The 24,827-nt window shown below is 32.8% G+C and overlaps 2 protein-coding genes across 2 annotated transcripts; both read right to left on the bottom strand.

Annotated features, from left to right (window-relative positions):
• Positions 1-4,087: 4,087 nt before the first annotated feature.
• On the bottom strand, positions 4,088-13,430 carry LOC126769544 (uncharacterized). The gene is made up of 7 exons (XM_050488407.1): positions 13,385-13,430; positions 11,259-11,301; positions 10,070-10,134; positions 8,715-8,836; positions 7,748-7,880; positions 5,785-5,845; positions 4,088-4,213 (listed from the first exon to the last, which is right to left on the bottom strand). Exons 2-7 carry the CDS (start codon positions 11,261-11,263, stop codon positions 4,102-4,104), a joined length of 498 nt encoding a protein of 165 aa, XP_050344364.1. The 5' UTR covers positions 11,264-11,301; positions 13,385-13,430; the 3' UTR covers positions 4,088-4,101.
• Positions 13,431-15,424: 1,994 nt separating this feature from the next.
• On the bottom strand, positions 15,425-24,218 carry LOC126769543 (uncharacterized). Its single transcript, XM_050488404.1, has 2 exons — positions 24,088-24,218; positions 15,425-15,969 (listed from the first exon to the last, which is right to left on the bottom strand). Exons 1-2 carry the CDS (start codon positions 24,094-24,096, stop codon positions 15,475-15,477), a joined length of 504 nt encoding a protein of 167 aa, XP_050344361.1. The 5' UTR covers positions 24,097-24,218; the 3' UTR covers positions 15,425-15,474.
• Between the last annotated feature and the right edge of the window lie 609 nt (positions 24,219-24,827).

The following is a 24,827-nucleotide window of genomic DNA, read 5'->3' as shown; positions in this document are numbered from 1 at the left end:
CCCTTCAAACTGGAACACAACAATACCAAGTACTGTTGTTTTGCGGTAGAATATCTGATGAGTGGGTGGTACCTACCCAGATAGGCTTGCACAAAGCCCGACCACCTAGTAGCTTTTTTACAATTAGGTATAATTAAAGCCTAAATTTATAGGCAGAACAATTTATTAGTATGAACACGGAAACAATCATTTTCAATTACCTTTGCACTATTTTAATATTATTTAGTACTTTTATTTATAAAATTCTAATAAGTACGTGATTTTTTTTCATAACATAACCTCAAATTCTATATTTATTTTGGCATTTGAGTTTTGACATAAGGATGACAGAACAGACCGACGGTGCTGCATGTATAATATGTTTTAAAAAATTAAAAAAAGAAATCATTAATAATATTTTTATTAAAATAATTTTAGGTACATAAATATTTTAATAGTGCCTTTTAAATAATATAATAATACATTAATATAAAAGTGACACTGTCGTAAAATTCTCGATAGATGTCACTTTTACCTTTAAGCAAGTTAGCTTACCGCTATTCAACGATAGATGTCACTTTTTGTTATTTGTTCTAATATTTTTTTTTTGATAATTCATGCCATAATCCCCACCTAATATAAATGCTAATGTGTTTATAGGCTTATACTTTCAGGCAGGAACGGAAATATGCCGTACAGCGAATGTTTGCTTCGCAAGTCAAAATATTATTTTTATTATTGAGGGTACTGACGAATTTTGTTAGGTTAAAATATTTATTAAAATTAATATTTATATATTTTTATAAATATATTAAAAAAAATTATATAGAAACTTAAACAAAAACTAAAGTTGCCATATAATTAAATCAGTATAACACTTTAAAGCTTTTAAGAGTTTAAAACTGTTTAAGAGGAAACGTTACCTGGAACGACAGGACTTCATAAGAAGATGAGTGCTTGATATAGTAAGATTGAATTAAAACTTCAGTTAAAATCTCTTCAAGTTTTATGAGCTCGAATACGACTTTACCATTTATATGGCGGCTTTAACATAATCTCCGTAGGAGAGATTTTATTTAATGTTATGTATGAATTTAATATTATTTTGCTTCGTGGTTTTTATTTTAATGATTTGCATTTCATTACTGTATCTATATTTTTCGATTGTTACTAGTTCTTTTAGATAGTATTGCTCGTGTCGGTTTTGTACAGGTTAAATGGAGATTCTGTTAAGTGTAACTGTATTAAATGTATTTATATATAAACATATAATTAAATAAAAAAATAAATAAAAATTAGTACGTAATAAAATGTTATTTCTTTTCATAAGAATTAATACTGCGTGACACATTAATTGATCTAAATTTATAGTAATTTTATTGTCATTTTACTGTATGGAGTTCTACAAATCTATCATACAAAGTTTTCTTAGAATCAGTTATAGTTTTGTCAGAATATTTGACACTTGGAAAGCGTCGGAGCGATATTTTGAATCATATATCGTATATACACATACTATCGGACATATACATATGACACCAACGAAACCATAAAATAGAATAATAATACTTATTATTCTCCTGACATACCTATCAAACAACATACATTTTTTATTTATAGTATTATTATGAAATATAATTTTAATTCCTGTTTTTATGTAATATTTCTAAGAATGGAATAAGAAGGGTCGTCACTTGCATTACTGATTTATGTTCTAAATAGCTGCGACTCGCTATTTTATCCACGTTAAATTGTTTTTACGTATATATGTACGTAATCTTTAAGTTATTATAACTTTTGATAGATACAACCGATTTTGTTGAAATAAAAACTAATGTGTGCCTTATTCTTGCCTATATTAACTAAATTATTAACATTTGAATTTAATTGTTATCAATAATGAACGAACGAACGAACAAATAATGCTTGTTTTCGTTTTGACAACTCGGAAATATTCATATTAACTCAATAAATAAGTTATTTTTAATTTTATAAATAAAATTAATTGTGGATACAGACAAAGTTGATAAAGATTCGATGTGACCAATATGTATTAGAGGGACAACAATTTCAAATACTCTTATTATTTATTTTGAAACATAAAAAAATTAAATAGGTATTTGTACGGTTTTCTTAAATGCAAAGAATACACATTTGTACGCTCGTTATGTTTTTTCAATACTTTAGGGAGCGTTAGTCTCTGTTGAGATACCGGAATGAATAATGACCAGTGGTTCAGATTAAATACTTATGAAAATGTATAATGATGGTAAGTACGAGTGTGTAGTGATAGTAATATAGACTGCCTCGTTGGTCTAGTGGCTAGATATAAGGCCGCAGAACCCGAGATCCTGGTTTCAAATTCCCGGTCGGGCCGATAAAAAGTTAGTGAGTTTTTCAGTCAAAGATTCTCAGTAGCTTCCCGGAGTCTGGAAGTTGGAAGTGTGTACACTCCCGTGCCTCAAAGAGCACGTAAAACTGTTGGTCCTGCGCCTGAACTCTTTCCGGTCGTGTCGGATTATGAGAGTGAGGGAATAGAGAATGCACCTGTGTTTGCGCACGCACTTGTGCACTATAATATGTCCTGCGCCGTTGGCTAATCTGTTGAGATTGGCTGCCGTGCCTGAAATCTATTAGGAGGACATCAACATCTTCAAATTTTGGTTCCTAAAATTATTTATTTTTTAGCTTTTCTTTATATTGATAAAGAAAGTAAGTTATAATTTGTATACGCTAAATTCTGGATAAAAATTTAAATCTGAATATTATAACCATAATGATCTTATTTTTTATCTTTTTCTATTCTTCATTTATTATATTTGCGTATCATTACCAATGAATTATTTAGTAACGACCCACACTAAAGAATTTTAAAAAATCATCCGTCTAAGATGTGAAAGCTCACATCAAGGATTTCGTGACGACAGACGCTTGGGAGACATGGTTTAATTGGAAGAGCACCTTGAGCGCGATGCATCGCTGGTGCGTGTTCAAACTTGGCTGAGTCGCAAGTTTGGTAAACTTTTTTTACTTATATAGAACAGAAATTCATTTTCATATTTTCTTTTTATAATGTTTTCATTAATTTAAATTTAATCTTGTAAAATACGATTCATACGCGCCTGTTCTTTTAAGCGAAGCATAGCACGAATTATATTATATGTAAAATGGAAAAATACAGGTAATTTTTAAATTAAAAATAAAATGAATATTCGAACTCTAATTACTGAGATTCTTGCAGGTTCTACATAGTCTACATTCCGAAGCTGATGGAACTTAAAATAAAGTTAGTCTTGTAAAATGTTGATTTAAAATTGTAAGTCTACGTGAAAATATTTTTTATTTCAGAAATCTGCTTCGTTTTAGTTTTAGTCGAGATGATCTGGTAGTTGGGACACGTGAATCTAAACCAGAGATAGCGGGTTCAAAACCGGACATGAATCACTTCGTTTGTATTTATAATTTTTTTTTTTTATAGAATAGGAAGTTGGACGAGCATGTGGGCCACCTGATGGTAAGTGGTCACCAAACGCCCTTAGACATTAGCATTGTAAGAAATGTCAACCATCGCTTATAGCCAATGCGCCACCAACCTTGTAAACTAAGATTTTATGTCCCTTGTGCCTGTAATTACACTGGCTCACTCACCCTTCAAACCGGAATACAACAATACCAAGTACTGTTGTTTTGCGGTAGAATATCTGATGAGTGGGTGGTACCTACCCAGACGAGCTTGCACAAAACCCTACCACCAGTAATTTAAACCAGCTTGACAATACTGGTTTCCCTCGAGGTAGCTGATCCCAAAATTTCGTGCTCGGCACAGGTAGTCACATTCAGCCACCAACCCACACCAGATCAGCGTGGCATGGCTTGTATAAGTTTTGTCTTATTCTATCGCCCACAGTTTGATTGGCTTTTTTTTGGTTTGAGGAGTGAGGTAGTCAATATATTTACAAGAGATACAACATCTTAGTTCCCATGGATGCGGCCCACTTTCGGTGTAAGAAATAATTTTAATTTTTTTACAATGCCACTAGTCAATGATCGCTTACTTAGATAGACCAATTTCTGTGTCCGAATTTAATTTAAAAAAAAAGATTGGTCATAATGTTTTAATATTTAATTTTTTAAATTAATTTGACAAAGGTAAGGCTGTCGACGGTGGCACCAAAAATCGCGGAGCCAGTGCACGGCGTCTAATCCCGCGCAGTGAGGTTCTTCAGGCGCGTCGCTGTAAGTAAATATATATAAAATTAATAAGCTAATAGTGTATGTCGTCATGTGCATATAATATTGCATAATATATATAAACATTTTAATAGGATTATTAATTTGAGAATATAGTAGCAAATTAATTTCATTAACGTCCTCCTAACTTGGACTGACTGATATTCCAGCAAGCGGCCAAACTTAACTGAGACTAGGCCTCTACGCGTTATATATACGGCGCACAAGTGTGTGTGTGCGCAAATCACAACTGACGGTATAGAAATCTGACATGATCGCAGAGACATCACCCGTAGAACGAACAGTTTTTCAGCTTAATCCGGGTAATGCTAAAATACTCTTAAAAATCAACACCGTATTTTATATTACTGATCATACAGCTTATATATATGAATATTTCGTACACCAGAAGCATTGTTTTAATCATAACATCTTATAACGTCGGTCGTGATCATTATCACTTAATTATCGTTGTATACAGAGGAATATTTAATGTTCGGTTTGTTTTTAAACAAGGGTTAATCGGGAAAGGTCGCGTAGGTCAGTTGGTAAAAAGCGGAATTTCATCTACACCGAATTGAATAAAGCAGAGATATTTTATATATAAAAACATTTTAATAACCGTTAATTTTTGAATGAGACTTCAGATGGCGCAGTGGTTAAATCAAGGGGATATTTATGAAGGAACGCAAGTTCGAATCCGATAAATTCACTCAATTGCAACGAACAGTATATTCGCACTCTAGCAAATACCAAATAATCGTTAATAATATTGTTTATTCATTAGGCTGTTATTATTTATCTAGGAATCAATCGAATGTTAAAGCTATCTACCACAATTCCGTAATGTTGTTGTATTGCGAGGAAACGACAAAAACTTTGTAGTTACTGTTTTTCTCAAATGAAATTACATAGTTCAAAGCCAGCAAAATACATGCTTAGCTTTAATTAAAATACAAACTAACCTTCTACAACTGTATAACTACATACGCTTTCTGTGTACGCATTGTGAAATATAGTCTTAATTTATAAATGAATAATAATGTATTACTTTTACTGAATTATTAATTATTATTTTCAAATAAATAAATTATAAAATATTTTTTTCGAACGTACATTTAAAATACAAAAAACAATGTACTTACAAATCATACATTTTAAATACAACATTTACAACATAAAGTATATTTTTAAAAATTGTCTTTAAAATACAAAAATGAATTCAGACTATTTGATTGCAATAAGTTTTCATAATTGCCATTCTCTAAGAACGACTTTAACTTTAAATTGCTTAAAGTATCATATTAATATATGTTTATTTAAACATGGAATACGGTACAAATGCTAGGAGATTATTGTTTGATTTGTTGTTTTCGAGTCGGATGTGTTTTTGTGAGTGTATTTTAAAATCATGAGTATATGAAATACTAATTACAAAATACATACATCAAAGTCAGTCAGTTATCAATTATAAGTAATTCAACTACTTCTGCCCCTTTCATAGTTCTATTATATTAATAATTTGACTTTATATACGTGACTAACTTAATAATTCAATAAAAATGTAAGCTATACCTGTAACCGAGTCCGTTGCCGGTGGCCCACGTGTGGAATCCTGTTTCGTTTATATTTTCACCTGGAACAAATTAAAATTTATTTTCAGTAAAGGCACCTTTTTGAAAATTGCGGAATCAAATACGGACGCTGAGTTTTCACGAAACATTGGTGTTTGTATCTCTTGTGTTCAGCGGTGCAGAAAAACCTCGTGTGGAAGTCGTTATATGTCGGATGATAGTTATGACATTTTGGCTCGTTTGCGTCTCTTAACCTACAATAAAACAGCATTGTTTAGCTCCAAACCTTTTAGTTAAGAGAGAAGCCATATGCCCAACAGTGGAACATTTATAGTTGTAATTTTTATATATTTAATAGTTTATTAACCTAATTATGTTTAAGTTCCACGAGCAAATTACGATGTGATAAGAAAAACTTATGATGAAATATGAAAGTGATCGCCATAATTGGAATAAATCGTCCAACACCTGCGCCCGAGGTGATATTAAAATTTACTTTTATGCTCATCTTTTAGTGCGATATAGTTTCAGATAGCGTCGTATAGCTCAACCTGTAGTACAATGCAATGACAGGCAGAGTAAAGATGAAGAAAACGTACGTATTTTTAAATTCCATGCGATTTACTAATAGATCAGCTGTAATACAACACAATACCACTTAAATACTTACATCCTTTTTAACTTTACGTTTAAAGTTACGATTACAACTACGAAATTGACGCCATTTTTTCACGAATTCAAAATCTATTACCATATAATCTATTACTATAATACAGAATAACATAGACTATTTAAATATGTCATGTCAATTCATGATCAACGTTATTTCTCTTATCATTTTAATCTAGTATTAACCTCATTCACCGTTGATAAAATTAACGTTCCACGCATTTGTTTGGATGTGGATAATATTAATTATCATGTCTCAAGTTATGTGTTTACTAAATTTTAAGATGATGAATTGTGTACTTATTAGTACTTCTATTAATTAAGAAAAAACAAGTTATTAATTGTACACTATATATATTATATACATTATATGTTTTGTGAGAGTCATAGTTGTATTTATATATGTATATATATTTATTTATATAAACGATATGTTGATATGTATCAAGGATGTCGATACTTTTATTATTAAAAATAAAACTGATAAAAAATATCAAGAAAACGTATAAAATATCTTATACAACACTTATTTGTTTATTTTTATTTACAGCTTAGAATCTGTCTATTGTTGCAAAGTCAATCGAGTTTCTAGCAAGCTTTACAATCGCTATAGATTGTAAAGCTTGAAATAGTATTTTCGCTGAACGGTCAGCCTTAAAGCCTTAAGCATTAAATATCGCTTATCATGGATTTGAATTTTCCCGCAGTAAGGCCTTTGGCATGGGACGCCTATGGTGTAACGAGACGTAATCGTTTATCACAAATATATAAAAGTTTGTGAAATTAAGGTGCGAAAAGAAAACCACTTTCTAAAGATTTATTTAGTAAAGATATGTTACTTAAATAAAATATTTGTGTAATTAAGTTTACTGAAATAAACAATTTACAACTAAATATGGTACTCGAAGCCTTGATACACGTTGATGTTACACGTTGCTGGTCATAGCAATGATGGACTGAGTGTTTTTGGCAGTTACTATCTAAGTATTAATTAATATTGTCAAGCGTTTTATCTCGTACCTCATAGAAACGTAAAGTTGGTTCTGTGTCTGAACTCTCCGAACGTGTTCTTACCGTGGATAAGAAATTATTGTAATAATATTATATACTTATTATGCTAAATAGTAAATAAGTAATAGTCCACTAATGTCCCACGGCTGGGCTAAGACCTCATCTCCTTTTCAGAAGATACACAAGATTGGAAACATGTGGCAGGTTTTCATCGGACGAGATGAATTATAAACACATAACACATATAATGCTTAGGTGTTAGTCTAATAATAGTATTTGCTTACCGTCAATATTCTTCCAGACTCTGTAATCGTCAAGGTTGTTGATGCCAAGCCACACGATCACCTGGTAGTCACTGTCAACGATACTGGGATAGTGCATTCCTCGGACCAGCTTTTGCATAAATAAAAACTCTTCCTGTGAACGAGTAATTATTCTCCTTCGTATTCATATCAAACATGAATGTCATTTTTATATCTTTGGTACAAACAAGCGGATGTTGAATTTTAGGTATCTACATTTTATATACATTAATCTTGTTAATGTTTACTAATATTATAAATGACGAAGTGATGAATTTTGCGTATATGTTTTCAGGGATGCAGAAAAGGACATATGGTACCTATTACCTCCCCGAGTGGCGGAGGTGTTAGGGACACTCGAGCGAAACCGCGCGAGGAAACTACCTGCTAATAAATTAAGACACACCTAGGAAGTTCTGTCAGTATAAAACAGGTATATGTACAAGATATATACCAATTTTAACATAACTTTATTTACTTAAGATCACCAGCTTCTAAATATCGGTCTACTTCGAATCAGATATACATAGTGTGTTACTATTAATATATAGAATAAATCAATACTTTTAAACATATAATTATTAACCTAATTGTAAAAAAGCTACTAGGTGGTCGGGCTTTGTGCAAGCCTATCTGGGTAGGTACCACCCACTCATCAGATATTCTACCGCAAAACAACAGTACTTGGTATTGTTGCGTCCGGTTTGAAGGATGAGTGAGCCAGTGTAACTACAGGTACAAAGACATAACATCTTCAATCCTAAGGTCGGTGGTGCATTGGCTTTTTAAGGTATGGTTAATATTTCTTAGATCGTCAATGTTCGGCCGATCGGCCATTTTGGCCGTCAGCCTAAAAATAAAATAAAAAAACTTGACAAATATAAAAATCTCAGAAATAAGTTAAGCAATGGCTTAATAAACTAAAAGAAAACGTGGTAAGGCAACTTACTAAAGTATTCGGAACTGCTAACTTAGCACCATAATCTTCACATTTGTCTCTGGCAACCGGCCAAGTCTGGGACTTGTAAAATATTCGATACCCGATGTCCGTTGTATTGTCTATGACGTAACCTGAGGATTACAATTTTTTTTACATGCCGGCCGAACACCTTTCAGCCTAAGAATCCAAATCCCACTAACGTAAGATAAAAAAACATGCGCCCAAGCTTTGTGGCACATAGACGATTTCTATAGGTGCTGGTAACTATACCATAAAGAGGCCCATTTACAAGCCTTCATATTTAAAAAAAATAAATTATAATATCAAAGAAAGCGTATGAATGTAGCTAGTATGTTATATAATTTAAAAACAATATAAAATGTTGTTACGACGAACTATAAAAAGTCTAAGCTGAAAGTAAAACCAAACGACGTGCATCTTAGTTTTTAAATGAGTAGTTTTGTTCGTTTTAAGTTCTTAAGTTGATACTTCCATCGTAGGTACAGTCGGTAAAATAGTTTTCACACATCAATGTTTTCGCTTTTGCTTGATTTTGTAAACATATAAATGTTGTTATTGTCAAATAGTACAGTCAACAAAGAATAATACATTAAAAAAATATGTTTATATATATTATCAAATAATAGCGATAAAGGAAAAAAATTATGGAAACCGCAATTGTTGGATAAAATTCAGCCAGATAATATGATCTTCAACCTGCACTGCATTGTGGAATTATGAGCTGCAAATATTTTTTTAAAGATAAAAAAAATGGTGTGGTTGCCAAGGTACTCACGCGAATTGATGTGTAAGCATGTGAGATCATTTACCAATCTCACGCACACAGTGCCGCACTTACAATAACAAATTTTACACTGACGTCATTTGACGCGCAAAATCTTACGCTGACATCATGTGACGCTTGAACTCTCAGTTAGTCCCTACCGTGTATCCAAAAGATTTTTACCCAGCAGTTGCTTTAGGTTTACCTTTTTTTTATTACAAGTATAAGACACATTGTCGAATAGCAGTACCTAAAAGGTACTACCCACTATTAATTATTGTATTTCAGTTGAAGTGCAGTGGTTTTGCGTGGTGTGTTCAGTGGTGTTTAAGAGTGGGCTAGGGTATTTATCGATATGTACAAGGGACATCGATTTACAGCTCACAGGTTATGTTTTTGTTCTAATATCAGTCGATAATTTAGTCGACTGCTTTTTTATAATTTGAAAAATATATATATTAATTCATAGACGCATATGCTGACGTTATTATTATACCACAATGACGTATGAATGAAATAATGGTGACGGAGATTTATAATATTTTTATGAATTCAAGTGTGCTAACCGTACTGTACTTACCGTCAGGCGCGCCGCATCGGATGCAGGGCAGCGCTATAAAGAATGTGACAATCGTAACTCGCCCTCTGCAATCAGACGATGCCCATTATGTCGGCCATTTTGTTTTATTTTCGCTGTAACTTATGTTACGATGTTGTACTTTTGGCGGGAGTTAGAAGCTCAAGGGAGCTTCTAACTCCCGCCAAAAATGTCTAAGAAGGCTTAGAAGGAGTCTCTAGAGTGAACTCTAGAGAGTTTGGAGTGAGTATAGTAGGAGATTAGAGTTGCATTGCTATAATAGTGTGTGTGTTTGAGATATAAGACAATTTTTGTCGAAATTATACCTCGATATATCTATATCTACATTTTTATTTAAGATCAACAGAGTTGCGTTTTGGCACGCGTGTGTCACCTGCGAGTTTTTTTTAATGATTTGCAAGTGTAGGAAATACGAGTTCGCCTGCGCTTGAGCATATGCTTGTGTGTGAGTGCGTGTGTGAGAGAGAGTGAAAAATTAAAGTGCTCAGTGATCATCTGCAAGTTGTGTATTATGAATGTATTTTATGTTAATGTATAATCGCGATGATTTCTTTGGCTAGAATTTCGCTCTACTAGTAGTAGGACTTTGTGCAAGCTCGTCTGGGTGGGTACCACCCAATCATCAGATATTCTACCGCAAAACAGCAGTACTTAGTATTGTTGTGTTCCGGTTTGAAGGGTGAGTGAGCTAGTGTAATTACAGGCATGACATAACATCTTATTTCCCAAGATTGGTGGAGCATTGGCGTAGTAAGCGATGGTTAACATTTCTTACAATGCCAATGTCTATGGGCATTGATGACCACTTACCAACAGGTGGCCCATATGCTCGTCCGCCTACCTATATTATAAAAATAAAATAAATAAAAATATATTTTTTGGCTTTTTTTGGCTACAAAATAACTAAACTCGCGTAATTACATGATGGATATTTAATTTCATTATTGATTCTGCAGTTTTTTTTATATAAACAGTTAACAGTAGTTAAGTTAACAGTATGGGAAGACAAAATCATAATCAAACGGTTTTTTATGATTTTTTGATCATTACAAAAGTGAAAAAAAGGTTAAAAATAAGTCTTCTAATTTCAAATAAAATAATGGAAATGTCTTGTAGTAATGATTATTATATATTGATTTTGTTTGGCTGGTATCTTTATTGTATTACTTACCTCATATTTGGCGGTTGAGTCGCTGCCAAAAGTAATATAATACCTATAAACAATAATAAGTCATTAAAATCCCATATTTTTTGGTAATAGAGTATTATTTTATTTATATACCTAACGTATCCTTACTAATATTATGAATGTAAAAGTGAGTTTGTTTGTTTGTTACGCTTTCAAGTCTTAACTTCGCAATTGATCATTAAATTTTGCATACATGTTGTCAGATGTACAGAAAAGGACGTAGGCTACCTAACACAGATAATATAATATTGTTTAAATATTAAAAATGAGTTAAGTTTAAGGAACTAAAAAAGGGATAAAAGTAAATGTAACTTTAATTAATAAAGAAAAGGTTTTCATATTTATAAAATGTCTTTTAACTTATTTTTCTTAATAAATTTAATTCCCTTAAGGATATGTAAGTATAATTGTATACACAATACACATACATAGTTGACAATGTTTTTTATTTAAAAAGAATTGTTAGTACTGAGTTTCCGTAGGGAGAGATCACGTCCGACCTGCGAGCATTCGTGTCGGCGATGCTCCTCAAGAAATCGGCGGCAATTTCGTAAGCGAAACGAACCATTTCTAGAATACAGTAGTCGGACATAAGGCTACTTGATGCAACAAGCATTTCAAGACGCGGAATGTTTATCACGATTACATCAAGACGTAACTGCTTCGATAATGTATTGTATGTTAATACAAACAATAGAGCTACGTTCGCTGACATTTTGTTTACATATACTCTGGATATATAATTTTATATAGTATTTGTATTTATTTTATATAGTAGCCGAGTTAATCCAGTGTTTAGAACGCGTGAATCTTATGATGATCGTGGGTTCAAACCCGGGCAAGCATATTGATTTTCATGTGCTTAATTTTTGTTTATATTTAATCTCGTGATTGACAGTGAAGGAAAACATCGCGAGGAAACCTGCATGTGTCTAATTTCACCGCCGCATGAGTATTCCATCAAAACGCATTACAGCAGCGCGGTGGAATAAACTCCCCAAACCTTCTCCTAAAAAAAAAGGAATAGGTGGGACATTCACAGGTTCTTACTGTATAAATAATAGAAGTGCTTGGATGGTCTTAGTTGACGTTTGTTCAGGATACATAAATATAATTGATTATTACAAGTGCATTTTTTGATCGATGAAAAAGAGTAACTATTGTGTTTGATGCCGGTTTTCTTGGTAGTATCTATGTTTCGAACCGGTGGTTGCTATATAATAAATCTAAAATGTAAAAAGACGATTCAATAAAGTATATTTCAATTTTGAAACAAAATATTATTCTTCGAATAGATTTTCACTAGTACACTTTTGATTCGTCAATCGTTGCTAACGGTATGCATGTGGAATATACCAAAAAAAATGTGTAAGGAAATCAGTAATTCATCATCTAAAAAAAATACAAATCTATATAATTTTTTTACATAAAACTTCACATGAGATCCAGCAATCATTCAATCAGAAAATAAAATAATAGGATTTACTAATGAGATTACTTCAAATAACAAATAGAGTCCACCTAAGCGGCAGTACAAGTTATACAGCGGATTTTTATAAAAGAAAAATACAATTACTTAAGATAATACATTGTTTTAGATTGTAAATTATTTATCTAATAGTCTATTACTAGACAAAGCATCGTTTTTGCTACCACTGGTTACGGAATGGCAGTTTCTGTAATATAGGAGTTTTCAAAATATATCGAGTATACTAAGGTTTCTTCAATGCCGATAACGCATCAGCAACTCATTTATATTGCAGGCGTCCAGTGACTACTTGTTATCAGGTGGACCTTCTACTCGTTTGCCCGCTTAAACTATAAAAAAGGTTTATTCTCCCCCAGAAAATCGGAATTGCGATTCAAAGGGGAATTGTTTCTAGCATTCTTGCCACCATTCCACACGACCGTCATTTGTACAGTATCTATTTTTTTAAGTAGTTTAATGCTGAAGTTGTATATAAGTGTAGTAAATAAACTTACCGAAACACGTTGACACACAAATAGAATAACTTATTTAATCACTGTTAAAAATCTATTTATGAAAAATACATTCATTGAATTGAAATTTTTATACAATTGTAATAGTTTAAGAAATTGTTCCTTACTTAACAAGAACGATACTCTGTATGATGTGTGTACAGGGCAACGAAGCTGTCGTCACTGCGTATGCGCGATAACGGAACTTTAGTATCGAACGGTACTGATTTTAAAACACAACAAATGTTTTACACTAAACAGAGTTGATAAAAGTGTTTTGACATCATTAGAAAAATCGCAGGTATCGCATTTGTTAAGTAGTAGTATTGTAAGCATAGTATTTAGTCTTTCATTGATATTATACATGTAAAAAGAAGCAGATATGTTACTAGACTAAGACTCAAAATCGCATCAATTTACGTTTTTTGATTAATTGTTATTTATTAGTCGCTCATCACCATAACAGCAACAATAAAAAACTACGCCTGAACCACTGAACCGATTTTGGTGAAACTTGCTAGTAAAATATAATAAACACAGCAGGGATGAATCCAAGCATACAAAACTTCCCAAGGTCTTTGACCAGCTGCGAGACACATATGCACTGAATTGTATTAAGATAAAGTTAATCTTAATATTTATTTAATTCTTGCTTTTAAATATTGTAATTTATAAAAGCAGTCATCATTTGTGTCTTTATCAGACATTTATAAATAAAAAAATAATGGATTTATTGCCTTTGTGGACTTTTTATACTTTAATGTAGTGTTTTTATATTGATAAAATTTAATTTGATTTAGAGAAATAAGAGATTTGATTCTGCTAATCTCAGAACGCTGTTCAGGGTAATGGAATACCTTCAACTCACCGGCTACCGTTAAATATTAATGAGCCGTGGCCTAGTCACTGCAGGGTAGAACACGTGGTTCGTAAGTGCAACGTGACAGGTGCGCAAGCACCAGCCGCTATGTACATTGTTTCGCTGTCGTCCCGAATTTACATCATATGAGTGCTGCTAAACGATCATGTTTCCATACTAGACACACTTAATGTAAGTATTTATTTCTTTAATTTACTAACAATTGTATTTGTAGGAAGGACGATTCTATGTGAATTTGTTTCTATAAATAAATAAATGTGAATTCGCAGTGATGTCCCTGCACTTAAACATTAAATTTTCAATAAAATTCTATCAAGAGCACCAAAAATGAGCCGGGATGACAACAATACCAAGTACTGCTGTTTTGCGGCAGAACGGTACCCAGACGAGCTTGAACATAGCCCTACCACCAGTAAATACCATATTGTGGTCGAACTGATTGGTACTCCCAATGTAAGCATTACCTAATGGCTATAGTACGAGTAACCACTTACAGCTACATGGCTAATTTTTTCGCTTACTTTTAAAAAAAGTAATTTAATTTGTCGTTATCACACAACAAATGTTAGTGAGAATGTTATAAAAAGAATTCTGGTACACGTCGCAGCGTCGAGACGTACCTCGCAGGTAACTTAATGTGAAGTGTTCAGTACATTATCGTAGCAAGTGCATTAGTGTATGGGAATAAAATATTTTATATGTCCGTCGCGTCTTCATGTTAACATATTAAAGAATATACTCAGAAGGTAAGTGAACCTTTGGTCTTATGTATAACTTTAGTCTGTCTTTAGATTATGTATATTTAAAAGATACATACATTTTACAGAGCCGAAATGGACCGAGCACTGTGGCTGACACGTGAAACTTAACAGAAGATTAAGGGTTCAAATATCAAACTACTGGTGGTAGAGCTTTGTGCAAGCTCGTCTGGGTAGGTACCACCCACTCATCAAATATACTACCGCAAAACAGCAATACTTGATATTGTTGTGTTCCGGTTTGAAGGGTGAGTGAGCCAGTGTAATTACAGGCACAAGGGACATAAAATCTTAGTTCCCAAGGTTGGTGGCGCATTGGCTATAAGCGATGGTTGACTTTTCTTACAATGCCAATGTCTAAGGGCGTTTGGTGACCACTTACCATCAGGTGGCCCATATGCTCGTCCACCATCCTATTCTATAAAAAAAAAAAAAAACTTTGTACAACACAAGCTAAATACTAAATATCAATTTATCAAGAAAACTATGAATGTGTGGTTTATATATTAATATGGAAGTGAAAGGCAAAATAAGTATAAAAATAAATAGTTTATTATATTAAAGTAAATTGTTTTTAATTTTAACCGTACGAATAATGAAATCCGTGACCAGAGCCGTGGCCACCAAAACTCCAGCCAACTCCATAACCGCCCAATGGATTCCTGTATCGATCGTTTTCCTGCTCATCATTCAACCGGTACGAGATCTTTTGCTCACTCACTCTGTGCAACGGAATAACTGTCAAGTCGTGAACTGGCACCAAGTTATGAATTGGTATCAATAATTGGATCAAATTTGGGTGTGTTAAATTACCATCGTGTCTCACACTATTATGTTGGACGTTACCTAATGGGATGACATGTAGATTTGGGACCAAGTATTGGTGTTGGAAGTGGTATTGTGGGCCTTTTTTCTTTCTTGTTTTCTGTTCTGGTATGGCATTTGGTTTCGGGTGTGCGATGATTAATGGAGTGACCGGTGTCACGTCTTTTGATGATAATTTCAAATGGTTTGGTAGATTAGCTGCTTTGTAGATTTGGCTCATGAGTAGTAGAAGAAGGAGGAGTGACGTCATCTGGAAATAAGAAGTTAGTGATTAGACATACGACGAAGGTAATTTTAATAACGTTAAATTTAATTTTTTGTATTTACTATTATGATGAATCAAGTACGGCGTTCACTTAATTGATTTTGTTTATTTAAAGATCAAAAACTGATATTATATGATGTTTTCGTGTTTGCAAGGTTTCCTCTTTTTTGAAGAAATGGTTTGCAGATTATTCTAAAACGTGCTAGACATATTTTGTCTTCTTTTTTTCGATATTTTCTTTTACCATCAAACACGATCAATTATAAGATAAAAATTTAATACATGAAAAGTGATGCTTAGGCACGCATTATAGCAGCTGTTATATTTGGTTATGATCTAGGTTTTAGTCAACTGAGTAATCTGTTATTAAAACCTTACCATAAGTTAGCCAACTAACAAGTATTTGCCAAATGTCTCAGCGGAAGATTCGTAACTATCTGTCAGGATAGCACTTACAAACATATAGGGATAAAGAAAAAAACGTTTTTAAGTAAAGGGACAATTAAATTGAATTTATTATTGTTAATGTGAGGTGGAGAAAATATTTTGACAAACGATAATAATTGTTTTCAAATAAGGATTTTTTGTTTGAAGTAACAAGAATTAAGTATTGTTAATATTCCTGTATAATCTTTGATATAAAAAATCGATACATATACATATTTGAGTATATAAGTTATACTACTATTTAACTTCCTCCTTGGTCGAGTGAATAAATAAGACTGCAGATCCTGAGATAAAAAAATATTAGGTTTTATTGTCGAAGAGTCTCAGAGGAAGCCCGGAGTCTGGAAGTTGAAGGTGTGTGTACCCGTGCCTTGGAAGCACGTAGAGCCGTTGGTACTGCGCCTAAACTGCTCTTTATCCAGTCGTGTTTGTGCACACACGTACACTAAAATATATATATTTTTTATTTTTTCCCGCACAATGGGTAAGTTTTAAGAATATCCGCCGTGACTAAAATCGGATAAGCTTCATAAAGATAATGATATACACAACACTTTTTGTTATCTTTTATTTCTCTTACTGTTTAATATTAATTCGTTATGTGTGTTAATAAATAATATAAGGTAATATATGTTAATAAATAAAAACGCATTGTAGTCATATCAATATCAATATATCAAATTACTTTAATTTTGTACCAAAGGAAACCGTTGAAACCGTTTTTTCTTATTTTATATTATAGGTAGGCGAACGGATAAATGAGCCACATGATTGTAAGTGAACACCATCCCCCATGAACATCGGCTCCGTCAAAGAAATACTCCCCTTCTTCTCTTGCCGAAGCGGGGTTTCGAATTCAGGACTACAGGATCTACGAACTTATAAACTAGCTATGAGACCAACGAGGTAGTTTATTTCTTTATTCTAAGATCTATCAAATCATAAAAAATCTGATAACTTAAATGATATATTATGATTTCATGGCGGGCGTATTGCTACTATCGTCCATTACGAAGTAATCCGATTGACTGGATAGGTATTAAAAATAAATTGATGTACTCTGAAGTCGAAACCATTTTAAATAATGAAAAATAATCCGCGGAAAGCCCGAATGGCTTAAATGGGATTTGAAATATATATTTCGCTTATACGTGGTGTAAATAACAAACTCTTAATGATGTTTTTTTAAGGTAATTTCTGAGGTAAGGACATTTATAAATACATTAATATAGCATATATATTGTAATTTACTTACATAGATGTAAACATCTATGTAAGTAAAGTATCTACTTATATAGATGTAAAGAAATAGACTAAGTTAAAACTTAGTCTATTTCTTTTTATGTCTTTATTTAAATAAGTAAATTGAAATTATGGCAATTTAAAACAAAAAAAAACCTTATATCAATTATTGCACACATGTATTATTTGTGTGTACACTGCCCTACTCACCCTTTAAAAAAGGACAATACAGACTATTGGTATTCGGATATAAATTAAATCGTGGGTGGGTGGTATTAATCAAAAGGCCTAAAGGCCAGCACCAAATTTTGGTTTGCAGCAACCTATATTGACGTAGAGTTGACCACTAATCGTATTTAGTCCATTCAATCATTTGTCTTTTTCAAAGAATGAAAATATTTACTTATATATATTTTAGAATGTTCTGCCTTAGACAAGTTAGTCGTGAACTGTCTCCATTGACAGTCAATGCGCGAATTCCTACGTCACGGTGTGACGTGACACGTTCAGCTGACAACTGACAGCTGTCACGCATTGTTATTACATTTATTCCTTTGCGAGTCACTTGTCCTTTATGTTTCTTTACGAGCGTGTTTATTAGCTACGAAGTGAAAATGAAGTACAAGCAATTTGTCTTTTTCGCAAAACACTTTTTATGTTTAGTCAAAGCGGCAAATATTTATAAGATGTATGTTTTGTGTAAATATTTAATTATCTTTAAAGCAAGATTATGTATTCATGATATTACAAACAAATAATTATATTTGCTGACAAATGGTCATTGATGCAATTTATCATAAGCTGCTAAATAGATAAAAAGTAATTAATAAGGTAAATTTCAATTATATTTATGTGTATAAGATACCTAATATTAAAAGTTCAAATTGACAGCTGTCAATCCAATCATAACAGAGGACAAATCGGACCCATAAAAACTGGCTCATCAATAGTAAAATATGATATTTTATTTGGTCAAAAATGATGTTACTCCGTTCGCAAACAAATTACACGCCAGGATCATCATGACATGGTTCATTACGCGAAACCGATGCCTCCACCTGATACCCTGATATATTGATGGCTACGTCGAGATACATAGGCCTGAAATTCATTTATTATTTCTGCGTTATTTGTTAAAAAAGAGTCTCATACTCTTCCGACTAAAACTCGCCTCTATCAACTATGTGGGTAATAATATTGCAATAGGTCGAAAGAAAAGCTCTCCTGAATATTTTAATCACATATATTTAAGAGCATTTAAATAGACATGGGACAATGGAACGTGATTGATAAGATGTCACGTCATCAATTACGTTTAACTATACGTATTATAACATGAAAGCCAGTTAAAGATATAAAACCTAGAATTATTAAAATAACAAACAATGCTAATTATCATTGTGATTAATTTCTCATAATTAGATAATCGATCAAAATTTATTTAAATAATTTTATTTTTTCTAAAATATGATTTTGTCTCAGTATTCCATTTCGGGAAATGATCCGAGTTGATTAGAGGCGCCATTCTCATTTGCCTTTTGACTTTTAATCAAGCCCGATCGGCGATATTGAGGATAAGGTGATTAGCCCTTCTGGTCAAAGGGGTAAAGGTGTTCCGTCGTCTATGAAAACCTTTGTAACGTCATAATGACTCATGACTGCGTTTCCATTAAGCTTAATGAACATTGTATTAGTTTCTTCATCAGGGTTGCCGATTATTATTTACTCGGTTATACTATAATGAAGCCGAAAAAAGATGGCTACTGCTGGGATCTTTGAAAGTAAAGAAACAGCCAGAAAATGGCCCACTGTTGGGCAAGTGTTGCTCATTTTTTTTCGCTACATTAAATAATTTTGTTAATTATAATTTATGTTGTCGTAATTATAATAATATTATTCTTATTGTTGATGTTATAAATACAAAATATATTGTATTTATTATATGGATATGTTTTTTAGTTAGGATAGTTTATTGAGAAAAATTTAACTCGAGTAATTTTGAAAATACGATCAAGATAAACATATTTTTTATTTAGAATATATATTCAATTGAATATATTAATTCGAACATGTTTTTAAGCTTTTGTCAGCTTAATCGACCTGACTGAGGGTTACACACAAGGGCGACGCTTCGGCTGAAATTAGTAGTCAAATAAAGGCTTGTAAAAATGTATGACTATATATTTAACTGTTTCATTATGTTTGTAATTAATATACTTCTGAATACATAAAAGTAACGAATGTACATTACTTACACAATTAGCTTAACTATAACAATGAAAATAATGAGTAGATGAAAACTAAAACGACATGTAAGTTTTTTCAAAATGAATTAATGATAATGATTATCGAGTCAAATATTGTCAAGACTATTAAATAATATAATCGTATTATGTAATTTAGTCACCATATAGTTTATTTGTGCCACAATATTTGGTACCATAAAAATGTATTACAAAAATAGTTATTGACATTTCAATCTGTACTTACGTTCAAGGTTAACACTGAACTAGATACGCCTATTATCGCCTAGTGTTACACTCTGACCCTTATTGAGGTTCAAGTTCATGTCTTATGTGATAATATAACTTATGACGTCATCGGACCCACGGTAAGCTTAAACGTCACGCTCGATTAGACATATTATTCCCATGACATTAGAGAATCTAAGCCCTAGTAACATTTATAAGTTGTAATCAAAACCAATATATCTTTCAAAGCTAACTTTTCGTTTCTATAATTCACAAAACATTCGCAGATTTTTTTAACTAGATTTTATTCATTAATTAAAGATTAATAAAAGTTAAAAATATTAATAGATAAGAATTAATCGACATATTATATAGAAGAATATGCGTGGAATTCGTATTTGTTGTATTTACATACAGGATATATGAATTCACTTGCACATGATCGACTATGTATTTCGTCTGATCAAGAGAAGATCCACTATCTTTATTATCTTGTTGGTTCTTGGTTAAGTGTACATTCGAACGGCTAAGTTACTTTACATTCAATCTAACCCTATAAAATGGTGACGTGGAAGTTCCAAGAGTGTACTTGAATAATTATATTTTATGGACAGACCCATATTGAGCCAAAGATATGTAATAATTTTTATTGATTCTTGTTATTGTGTTGTTTATATGCGTTCCATGTAAATAAACACTGCATATCCTATAATGTTACCATGTATATGTATAATTATAATACTATATATGTTCTTTTTTATACGTTTCTGATCGAATATAGCCCTTTGGAATTAGTCGTGATGATGGCACCAGACGTAATGAACTGACGTCCTCTGATGTGCGTGGGTTCCATCTCTTGACAAGGCATGAGGATCCATGCAGAAAGGAGCATACAATCTACTATTATACCAAATAATGTCTTATCCGTTTGCATTTATACTTTGGACTAAAAGTGCATAAAGCATTTATTTAAAGATAAATAACACTCCGTCTTATTGTCTGCACAGAGATAGGAGGGCTGTATAATCCCACCCCTTTAGTTTGCGATTCATCGGGGAAGTGGTGCGAGCATTCTCGCTGATATTTCTCGCGGTCTTTTTATCCATTAGATATTCTTAATTGCTTTCTATGACTTAATGTATATTCGACGACGTTTTTTGCTATGTAGACAAATTACATGATACTTATTGTATATTTAATATATTTGTTGTTTTATTTATTAATAAGCAGTTTAACAATTTTATCTCCTTAATCGCTTGAATTACCTAACACTAATTATAACAATGGGTTCGTTAGTAATACGGCCTTACTTATAAATGTTGCTTAGCGGCGGCATTATTGATTTCACGTTCAAAAGAAGAAAACAGCATTGTTTAAGTAATCACCCACTTAATAACTTTTATAATGTCATATGATTAAAATATTCGGGAGAGCTTCGACACTCATATTGAGTTACCTCGTAATACGAGTGCTTAAAAAGCCGAGATGGCCCTGTGGTAAGAACGCGTGAATCTTAACCGATGATCGTGGGTTCAAACCCGGGCAAGCACAACTGAATTTTCATGTGCTTAATTTGTGATTATAATTCATCTCGTGCTTTACGGTGAAGGAAAACATCGTGAGGAAACCTGCATGTGTCTTATTTCACTGAAATTCTGCCACATGTGAATTCTACCAACCCGCATTGGAGCAGCGTGGTGGAATAAGCTCCAAACCTTCTCCTCAAAAAGAAGAGAGGAGGCCTTTAGCCCAGCAGTGGGACATTCACAGGCTGTTACGGTTTACGGTTACGAGTGCTTATATGTTTCACGTACTGTTAAAAAAAACGTATGTCGCTGATCGATCGTATTGGTATGTAGTTCTGAAGTTATTTACCAGCTGTAAATAGTTTTCCACAAGTTTTATGCTCCTATTCGTTGGTTATAGGAAATCTATCAAAATTCTTCAGCTATGAAAAGAAATAATAAGTTTCGTTCAAGATGGCAAAGTAAATGTCCCATGAAATTATGTTCAGACATCCGTATACTTCTTTACTTTCCTCTTTCTGGCTCGCATCATGAAACGCAGACGATTAAAACAATTTTTTAAAGCCCGTTAAAGCCATTCACTTTAGTTGAATGGTAAACCCATTAGCTAAGAGCTATATACCTAACACCTATACAAATGCACGGGTGAATTCGCGTACGGTAGGTTGTAGTTGATGTCTATGGGCGGCGGTGACCACTTACCATCAGGTCATTTATCCTATTGCAAATATATATATGAGTAGTGGAGCGTAATGTAATAAGTTTATTCTTTGTTTGATATCAATGTTCTCACTTTCTTTTGTCTGTTGGCTTACAATTAATTTTGTTTGACAATTGACGATAATCAATCCAGATACTTTATTCATGTGCTCTTGAAACGTCAGATCAAATTGAACAGATCTTTCTTACCTTTACAAAAATTTGAAAATTTTACGCGAAACAAAATGGATGTTATGTTAATGCCGAATGTTCTCTCGAAGAAGGCGACGCTGAGTGCACAAATCACATAGAATTTTTAATTAATACATTATATAATATACGGATAAAGCGCTAGGCTTTATCTGCGGCTTCGCTCGCGTCACAATTTAGAATTACTGAATAATCCCATCCCATACACTATAGTACCTTAGGGGTTTTTTTTCTATAGAACTCGTTGCAATGATTTTAATTAATTACTAATATTACTATTATAAAACATTGAGAGTGTTCAAAATTATGACATTAACATTAAATTTAAATTGGAATTAAATAAAACCTGTATCGAATGTAATGCGGTTTCAACACCAGCTAGTGACAGTAACAAGGCGGCCTTCGTCGAGATATTGGTACCGTTTAATCATTTATTGTTACCTTCTATCCACTCGTTTGTCTAGTGGTCAGCTTATGATGCCACAAATCCTGAGGTCCTGGGTTTACCCCTCAGGTCAAATCAATAAAGAACTATTCGGTTTTTGTCTGTTCTCAGTAGCAACCCGTAGTCTGTAAGTTGGAACGGCTTTAACTCCCATACAAGAAACAAAGTAAGGCCATTGTTTCTGCGTCTGAAGTCTTTATGGTCGTGTGGGATTTGCAGCGCCATCGGATTATGTGTGTATTTGTTAGCGCACACACTTTGACTTTGACTATGGTTTTCCCTTTTGGTAGGGTTTTGTACAAGTCAGAATGGAGAGGTACCACCCACTCGTCAGATATTTTACCACCAAACAGTAATACTTAGTATTGTTGTGTTCCGGTTTGAAGGGTGAGCGAGCCAGTGTAACTACACGCACAAGGGATATAACATCTTAGTTCCTAAGATTGATGGCGTGTTGGCAATAGCGTGAATCTATATGGGCGATAGTGACCACTTACCATCAGGTGATATTTATTTACCAACATAAACAGCTGACATACAAATATTTTACCAGATTTGGCCCTCAAAAATTGTACTAACCCTTTAGTTGCAAACGAAAAATGTTTGTTTTTAGTAATTTTTTAAGCTCCCGCTTTTTTAATCGGCGTAAGGTAAAATGTAAGTGAAGTTATCATATTGACTGTTTACGATCAAGTTACGTAGTGTATTTCATTCTAGATTAAGTATTAGGGTTATACATACAAATGTTTAAATACGACTACGTATTTCATTGAAGTAAAGAAGTATACTAGTGAACTGTTTCGCAAATTTTCTTTATCGAATTTACGTACTGAGTCTGTGGTAGCTTTATATTTAATTTGATAATGTAACGAGCTTCATTCAATAAAGAAATTAAACTATAATTCGATTTTGATTTCTCTTACCTTTCGAATTGTAGCAGCATAAAGTATTGACGCTTTGCGGTATAATAATTGACGGGTAATACCTGAACAAATCCTTGCCAATTAAAAATACCTTCAATTAATATTAAACTAAATGTATTATATTACAACAATAATATTACCTTCAACATCCAGATTGTAATCCAATTCTATTCAGGCACAGGTAGCACTAAATCTCCCGCGGACACTAACTGACTAACTCGCTAGATGTGTATATAAGCGACACGCATACTCTCCGACGCAGGCAGTTTGTCTGCACTGCAATGGTAACGCGCGAGACGATATTGAAAACGGTCGCGCTATTAAAACAGCGATTTACATACTTGAAGTAGTTCGTACATCTAATACGATTTTGTCTATACAATATACTAAGACAATATTGATGAGCTCTTTCTTTGTTGGTCTAAATATAGATTTAGACCATTGGTTCTGTCTGTTGTAAACATAGAAAATATAAATAAAATGAAACATGACGTGTCATCTTCAGTATAGAGGAAACATTAGTGTGAGGGCTTATATATTATATGTTTTTAATGGTATAGGGGGCAAGCGGGGAAACGGTTCATCTGATGGAAAGTGACTACTATTTCTCATAGACATCTGCAAGGTGGCCTAGTTGATGCGTTGTCGACCTATAAAGAAATAGTTCTCTTTTATTGAAGGTTCACAGGAGATATCTTAGACACCTTAGTTGGTGGAACATTGACTGTGTCAGACATTTAAAAACAAAAAATTGATACGAGTATTACAATTAAAATTTTCAATACCGCTTATAATTTTCTGTCATTTCACAATAGGGTCCTGCTGTAAGTTTCGAGTAAATAATTAAATAAATAACGGCCTTATTTAAAATCGTTGTTTT

This window comes from Nymphalis io, chromosome 7 (assembly GCF_905147045.1).
Source record: "Nymphalis io chromosome 7, ilAglIoxx1.1, whole genome shotgun sequence".
Classification (NCBI taxonomy): Eukaryota; Metazoa; Arthropoda; class Insecta; order Lepidoptera; family Nymphalidae; genus Nymphalis; species Nymphalis io.
The sequence above is the reverse complement of the archived record's forward strand: the minus strand, read 5'-3'. Positions and strand labels throughout refer to the sequence as shown.

Bases quoted from the DNA above. Each gene is read 5' to 3' on its own strand.
- LOC126769544 (XM_050488407.1), bottom strand. The intron at 5,846-7,747 runs GTAAGCAAATAC...AATTTGTTCCAG, and splicing joins AGTCTGGAAGAATATTGACG to GTGAAAATATAAACGAAACA. The intron at 4,214-5,784 runs GTATAGCTTACA...ATTTACTTACAG, and splicing joins GGCAACGGACTCGGTTACAG to CGACGCGCCTGAAGAACCTC.